This window comes from Larus michahellis, chromosome 9, assembly GCF_964199755.1.
Source record: "Larus michahellis chromosome 9, bLarMic1.1, whole genome shotgun sequence".
NCBI classification, from domain to species: Eukaryota; Metazoa; Chordata; class Aves; order Charadriiformes; family Laridae; genus Larus; species Larus michahellis.
The window spans coordinates 13,985,803-13,993,417 of record NC_133904.1 but is presented as its reverse complement, the minus strand read 5'-3'; the positions used below and the strand labels follow the sequence as shown (position 1 = coordinate 13,993,417).

General features: G+C 54.2%; 1 protein-coding gene across 1 annotated transcript; it reads left to right on the top strand.

Moving 5' to 3' along the window:
• The first annotated feature begins 3,077 nt into the window (after nucleotides 1-3,077).
• BCL2L10 (BCL2 like 10) lies at nucleotides 3,078-6,492 on the top strand. Its single transcript, XM_074601470.1, has 2 exons — nucleotides 3,078-3,578; nucleotides 5,324-6,492. Exons 1-2 carry the CDS (start codon nucleotides 3,177-3,179, stop codon nucleotides 5,453-5,455), a joined length of 534 nt encoding a protein of 177 aa, XP_074457571.1. The 5' UTR covers nucleotides 3,078-3,176; the 3' UTR covers nucleotides 5,456-6,492.
• The last annotated feature ends 1,123 nt before the right edge of the window (nucleotides 6,493-7,615 follow it).

The following is a 7,615-nucleotide window of genomic DNA, read 5'->3' as shown; positions in this document are numbered from 1 at the left end:
AGAACATGTATATAGTTGTTTTTCCCATGAGTTAGGTACTTTTAATGGTAGCTTTTTTTCTGGGGTTTTCTTTTTGGCATTTACTTTTTGCACCATATGGTTTCTTAGATCATTTGTCCTGCAAAAATCTAGGGTGAAATCCAGATCTACCATAAAATCGGTTCTGCAATATCTTCTGGAAATACCCAAGGTGAGCCAGAGCAACTGAGGGCGAGCAGTCCTCGGAAGTACCTGAGGCTCTATCTGAGCTCCTTCTGCATTGAGGAGGCCAGAATTCAGGTTGTGTTTTCCTGCTCAGAAGGATCACAGCTAACATGGGATGTTTTCTTTCCAGATCCTCATCACCATACCCAGGAATGCATTGGAAAACGCAGAGTATGTGTTTTTGTGGGAGCGCAGGATTCTCCTCATGTTGCAGTGGGACACCAGTGAAAGCCAGGCACCAAAACGCTGTTGAGGGCTTGGGCTGTCACGCTGTGGGTAAAGCATATTTGCAGATCCCCTTGAGATGCAGGGGTTCAGTTTTCTGCCTTGTCAGTAGAGAACTGTGCTGGGGTCAGCTGTCCTCTCCGCTTCCATGTAGGTTTTGTGGTCAGCACGAAGGTGGTCAGTGGAAATCCTCAGTTTAGACACTGAAAAAAGCACCTCCTTCACTTAGGCTCGTTGTTTCATTTCCTTTCCTCTGAGGGGCTGGCGAAAGCGCTGAGCCAGCTTGTTCTGAGCGACACCAGTGCCCAAACCATCACCAGTTCCAGTGAGAATGAGGCTGACATCGCATCTTCCACTTCTGTTCTTGCAGGGAGAAGTCCTTCTTCAGGGCCACTGCCCGGGGACTCGTCAGTCGGGCTGCATGGGCTCGGCGCGTGTGAAATCACCTTTTTGTTCCTGAGGTAGTGGTGAAAGCTGTAAACTGGGATGGGCCTCAACTTCCCATCAGATAAATGAAGATAGAGGAACAGGGCACTGGAGTATCCATTGTTTTTCTTACTCGCTAAAGGTTGGCCAGGGAGGCTTTGGAAAACCCAGCGTTTTGAAACCCCCTCTTTGGTCTGTCGAGCTATTTGTGTGTCGGAGGGAGAGGTTTTAATCAGCTTCTTGTCCTTTCCCCAGCGTGTCCCAGCCTTGGAGAAGAGCGGTGCCGCTCTGGGTGCAGCAGGGATGCAGCAGTGTCACATCAGAGCCCCAGTGCTGGCCCTACCTCCCTGACCCGCTCCTCAGCTCAAGCCAGGAGGTGAAGGAAAAGCGGTCCCAAAAGGCTGCAGGGAGTGGGCTGTCACCCCGTCAAACGTATGGAGAGCAAGGCAGCTATAGCTTGGGCAAAGTCACTGTCAGACAGCCTCGTCCGGTTAAACAAAAATGCTATATAAACAGGAAGGGTGGAAAAGGATATTGCTAGAGAAAGAGCAGCCTCTCCCTCTTGCTCTCCTGCTGTGAGGAATGCAATAGGAAATTCCTGCTCCGGGATTAACAATCGTAAGGAAAACTCTAGTTAAAAAAGCATGTGTGTAAAAGCACTGGTGAGAAGTAAAGATATCATTCCAGCTACTGCTCTAGCACATAAACACAGGCTAGATTTCCCCGCTTAAAAACAAAACAAAAGCCAAATATGGGGATGTAAAACTAAGAGTTTGCCTTAGGAATGGTTTGAAGAGATCAGGCCAATTCTTGATAGTGATCTGAGAAATTGCAATAGGATTGATTCCAACCACCTATTTTTAGATTTTCTAATGGGACTGTGAAATGGAGACAGAGAGCTGTAACTCAAGCTAGGTGGAGGAGTCCCGTCCTGGCGCGTTGGGCACCTTGAGCCCATTGTGCGAAGAGAGGTGAGAGCAAGACCCCGTCCCGGCAGCACCTCTCCCAGGGCTGCATGGTGACAGGGCAGTCACAGACACCCTTTGCACTGGGCCACCATCTGAACCTCACCAGCAAACTGGCACCCAGCAGGAAACACCAGTTGGGTGTACCTGTGCTGGGCCTGCCATAAATCTTGGGGTGGTTTTTATGGGAGTTTTGATGACCTGTTAAGCAGCTGATGGTACTCACAGCTCAAAGGGCACAGCTGGGACGTTTAAAGGCCATCTAGTCCAACCCCCCTGCCATGAGCAGGGACTTCAACTAGATCAGGTTGCTCAGAGCCCCGTCCAACCCGGCCTTGAATGTTTCCAGGGATGGGGCATTGACCACCTCTCTGGGCAACCTGGGCCAGTGTGTCACCACCCTCAGCGTAAAAAATGTCTTCCTTCTACCTAGTCTAAATCTACGCTCTGTTAATTTAAAGCCGTTACCCCTTGTCCTATTGCAACAGGCCCTGCTAAAAGGTTTGTCCCCATCTTTCGTGTAGCCCCTTTAGGTACTGGAAGGGGCTCTAAGGTCTCCCCGGAGCCTTTTCCAGGTTGAATACCCCCAACTCTCTCAGCCTGTCCTCCCGGCAGAGATGCTCCAGCCTCTGATCATCTTCATGGCCTCCTCTGGAACTGCTCAAGTGGTCCATGTCCTTCTGATGTTGGGGGCCCCAGAGCTGGACGCAGGTGAGTCTCAACAGCGTGAGGGGATGCAGGGGAGGTGTCAGGCCGAGATGTCCCCCTGGTGCTGTGCCCTGTGCAAATGACACCACTTGGCTGGTGCTGTTCTCAGCCATTTCATTTTACACCAGCAGTAGCGAAGGGCCCGACCTTTGCACCACAACGGTCCTCATCCTCAATTTCGCTGATACGCTCATCAAAAAGCAAACACCACCCTGCGTTCGCTTGGTGAGTACACAATGCTACAGCCCTAGAAAACCTGAAGGATCTCGGATGCACAGAACCCAGGCTTGGGCCACTGATGTAAATTTAAAAAAAAAACCCAAAACATATGAAAAAGGTATTTTGCAGCCAGCGCCCGGCAGCTCGGCGCTTTGCTCCCCTGCCGTCGGGAACCCCCGGCTGTCGGTGGCCGGAGCCCCCGGGGCGCGGGCGGACCCCGCGGAGGAGCGGCGCTCGCCGCCCGTCCCCGGCGCGGGCCGTGCCGCTCCGGTGGCGACCGCCCCCCGCCCCGCGGTCGCCTCCCCCCGTCGCCGGGCCCCGCCCCGGAGGAGGGGAGCGCTGCCCGGCGCCCCGGGCCGGGCCGGGCGCAGGGGCCGCCCCCGCCTCTTAGTCGGCGGCAGCTGCTGCTGCTGCGGGGCCGCCGCCGCCATGCCGGGCTCGCTGAAGGAGGAGACGGCGCTGCTGCTGGAGGATTACTTCCAGCACCGCGGCGGCGGCTCGGCGCTGCCCGCCAGCCCCACGGCGGCGGCGCTGAGGCGGGCGGCGGCCGAGCTGGAGCGGCGGGAGCGGCCCTTCTTCCGCTCCTGCGCGCCGCTGGCCCGGGCCGAGCCGCGGGAGGCGGCGGCGCTGCTGGGGCGGGTGGCGGAGCAGCTGGAGGCCGACGGCGGCCTCAACTGGGGCCGGCTGCTGGCCCTGGTGGTGTTCGCCGGCACGCTGGCCGCCGCGCTGGCCGAGCGGGGCTGCGGCGAGGGGCCGCGCTGCCTGGCCGCCGCGCTGGCCGCCTACCTGGCCGAGGAGCGGGGCGAGTGGCTGGAGGCGCACGGCGGATGGGTGAGCGGGGACCGGCGTGCGGCGGCGGGGGGAAGGGGGGGGTCTTCGCCCCGGGTCGGGGGGGGGATCGGCGGGGAACGGTGCCGGTGATGGGCCGGCGCGGCCCCGGCGGGGTGGGCTCCGCGGGGCGAGGCTGCGGAGCGCCTGGGCTAAATCATGGCGGGGGTCTCTAGGCCGCCCGTGGGGGTCCTGTGCTGTGGCCAGCGCTCGGAAGGGGCCGGTGGCCAGCTTTGCCAAGCCACAGCCTCCTAAAAATACAGGAGTGATGGTGGTGGCTTGGCGGGGGCAAGGCTTTGGGTCCACGGGCTTGCGAAGAGCAGACTGGCACAAGTCTTCCCCCAGGGGAGTGACAGTGGTGGCTTGTCAGAGGCCAGGCTTTGGGTCCACGGGCTTTGGGTTACGGAGAACTGACTGGCTCAGGTCTTCCCCGGGGGAGTGACTGATGGTGGTGGCTTGTCAGGGACAAGGTTTTGAGTCCACGGGCTTTGGGTTATGGAGAGCAGGCTGGCACAGGTCTTCTCCCAAGTGTAAACGCAAGCCACCGACGTGCCTCTTTAAATATGCCTGTGGATGAAGCCACCCATCCACTGGACCTGCTGCTCTGGTCCCTGGCTTGCCCCGAAACCGGTCAGGTCGGCGCCTTGGGAAGGCAAATTACTGAAAAGAAAATTGGTTTCTGTTCTATCTCCAGGCAGGACGTGTGGCAACAGCATTAATGCACGTCACGGTGTAAAGCTGTGGCTGCTGTTGCTTGCCTGCCCCCTGAGATGCACGCTGAAAGCTCGGCTTTTAAGGCATCTGTGCAGCTCTGCCTGCCTTTCTGCACAAAATGTCAGCTATCCCGCAGAACTGCACATTTCCTATTTTCAGTCCCAGTGGAATAGTTGATGCCAGTACAAATAAGCACTAAAAATAAAAGGGGAGGGGGAAGCAGCCACTGGTTTCGTTGACTTTTCCAGAGACCAAAATGAACTTGGTTTTCCAGTGGTCACTGGTCCGTCCGACTGCTCAGCGCAGCGTGGCGCTTGGCTGCGGCGTACACTGTCGCTCGGCAAAGTCGCATTGCCTGTTCGCACAAATTAAAGTGTAAAGAACAAAGTTCCGGAAGAAATTAAAGAGTATAACTTGTTTACATAGACATCTGCGGAGCAGAGTTCAAACACGACCATCTGGAGTTGTATTGCTGCCACTTCTGATTATCACAAATAACGATCTGGGAGAGCAGCTGCCAGCTTTGCTCTGTCATAGGTCAGCCCTGCGCAGTGTCCACTTGGCCCTTCCAAGGGAGTGTGTAATCAGCCCCGCGTCCACCGACACGGGACCGGCTTCGGGCTCCTGTCTTTCAAGTGGAAATTTCCATATCCTGTGTTTCAGATGCTTTCTCAGACTTGAATGAGGGGGGGAACAATGCTGGCAGTTCCTGTCAGAAACTTGCCTAAAAGGGCGAAAGTAACGCAGTGACATGCCGAGCATCTCGGTAGGAAGTTTGCAATCGTCTGTTGAGCAAAGCATACGAACGCTTGCAGCTACCGCTTTCAGTTGCCTTGTGCAAAGGCTCCCACACTGCAATTTTGTGTGCCCAAGGCAGCAGGCTTAGGCTTTTCGTGGTTAAAATGGAGACTTCTGCAGCTGGCAAACGCCGTGCTGGCAGTGTGAACCAAACTGTGCTCGAAGACCGGTTAAAAGAGATCCGGTTGATTGTAAGCCAACCAACTCAAATGTCCCATTTTCTCTTGCTTTTCCAGGAGGGCTTCTGTCGCTTCTTCGGCACACACGGCTCCCAGCCGGCTGACCAGAGCAGTACCATAAGCAACGCGATCATGGCCGCTGCAGGGTTTGGAATAGCAGGATTGGCTTTTCTCTTGGTGGTGCGGTAGGCTGATGAATGGATCTTGCCATGGGAAAGTACTCTCAAAACTGACAATTTACCAGATTTCGCTCTATTTTCTATAGAACAGACCCTCTAAGAAGAAGTTTATATTTTTAAACTGGCTCGGGAAACTGTCTCACCGAACCCTTGGCTATAAACTGCTTCACTCGCTACCCAGTAATCGCACAAACAAATGTGTACTAAACCACCATTTGTGCATGTTCGAAACCTGTCGGCTCCAAACATCCTCTGGACTTTCTTTTTTGAAGGTGTAACCTAAACTTTAGCGTGGTTCATGTACTGTAACTTCTGAGTGCTCAATGTTATGCTAGGAAAACGTTAGGGTGGACTTGCTACTAAACCCTCTCGTCCTCTTTACACGGAGGCAAGTCTTCGAACCCGCCTTCCATTAATACTGTAAAGTGGGCGAACATTGACTGTGATTTTAACATGGTTTGTGGCCTCAAACGCAGTGAACAGCACTTGTTACTGAAAGGCAACTCATTGGTTGATTTAGAGCAATTAGCACCCGTGATGCGAGCGGCATCAGGGCTTAATCTAACATAAGGCTGATTTCATGACACTACAAGAAGATAAGTATTGATACAGGATGGTAATGGCTGCAGTACTGGTTCTTATTGAAAGGAAAGGAATTTAAATATTGAACTTTAATTGGTATATTGAAATCCAGTGGGGGCTGGAATTTCTCTGGATTTCCTTGAAAGCGAGAATTTCCATATATCTTAATATATTTTTGAAGTATTTATCACTGTATAATACTTGTAGCCATGACATCTTTATTTTTGTTTAAAACGTAATGCTGGTTCTTGTCACTCTAGTGCGTATCAAGCGTTGTCTTGTTTGAGTAATGTTTCACTCTGTTTTCAACATGCTGTGTATTTCTTTCAATGGTTGTACAAATTGCCTTATGTTTCTGGTAGCTTTTAATAACGTTCCTGGGTTACTCATAGCGTGTACAATTTTACTATGGTGACTTCAAAGGTGAATAAATGTTAAGTATTTTTATTTTAAAAAAAAACAGAACAGCTTTCTGCTTATTTGATGGGATGGGTGATGGTACTCGGCCAGGGAGTGTTTTGGTGGATGCGCCTTCCCGGTGCTTTGACCTGTAACGAGGAGCGGTGCGTCCCCGGAGCAGTGTGACACCAGTCTCTGTCGCAGAGGAGTCCTGCAGCCAGAACCAGGGGTAAGGCAGCCTAAGGGGAAAATCCAGTCCAAAAGGCCCATCTCCACCACTGTGACTGGAAATAACACGGTGGTTTTGTAGGCCAGAACTTTCCAAAGTTTGCTGCGGTAGCTGGGTACAGACAGGCTCCGCCAGGAGCTGCTCCCGCTGGTAGAGAGCCACAGAGCTTGTTTCTTCTCTGCCAGGGCTTGCTGCTGCCTCTCTCTTTCACACATGCACGCTTTTTAACTGAAACTGGAGTTTCTGATACGAATTACGATAATGACTGAGCAATAGGTGACAGAATTCAGCCCTTCTCAGATTAGTAATACTGAGCAGCTGTAATTTTTGGAGGGTGTTGGGCTTAGCTCTTGTAAAAAGCGGTCTCATGCTCCCGTCTCCGAGCCAGGTGTTTTTGTGGCGCTGGTGGCTCTGATGCCCAGTGTTCAATCCCCCGCTGGCCACCCGTCGCCCCCGCTGCTCTGCCCTTCCAGAGGGTTTGTCCCTTCGTGGGAAGAGCACCCGGCGAGTGGCAGACTTCCCCTTGGGAAAGATCCGCCTGGCAGCCAGCTCGGCATGGCCGTGGCCACCCGGCTTCTTCTGCTGGCCACTGGGCCCTGGGGGTGGCATGTGGTGGGGGCTGTGGCCCCACACCGGACAGAGCAGCGTTGTGCCGACCGGCTGCAGATGTGGGGAGAAGGACAAAAAGGGACATTCAGGGACCGGTAAGTCCCCGGAGGCAGGAAGGAGCTGGCGGTCCCCCTCCTCGCGCCGCCCGCTCTGAACAAATGTCTGCTTGTTCTCCCACTTCCAGTTCTCTAAACTCCTCTTGGCTCCTCTCGGCAAAAGGATTAAGAGCCCGGGGTGCGGGACCGTCCTCCTCAGTTCCTCTCTCCAGTTCCCACCAGGACGGCGCCTGCTTCTGCGGCAGCTGGATGCTCTGGGGTGCCTGAAACGGTGGCCACGGTGGGAGTGAGCTGG

Bases quoted from the DNA above. Each gene is read 5' to 3' on its own strand.
- BCL2L10 (XM_074601470.1), top strand. From the start codon at position 3,177: ATGCCGGGCTCGCTGAAGGAGGAGACGGCGCTGCTGCTGGAGGATTAC. The intron at 3,579-5,323 runs GTGAGCGGGGAC...TTGCTTTTCCAG, and splicing joins TGGAGGCGCACGGCGGATGG to GAGGGCTTCTGTCGCTTCTT.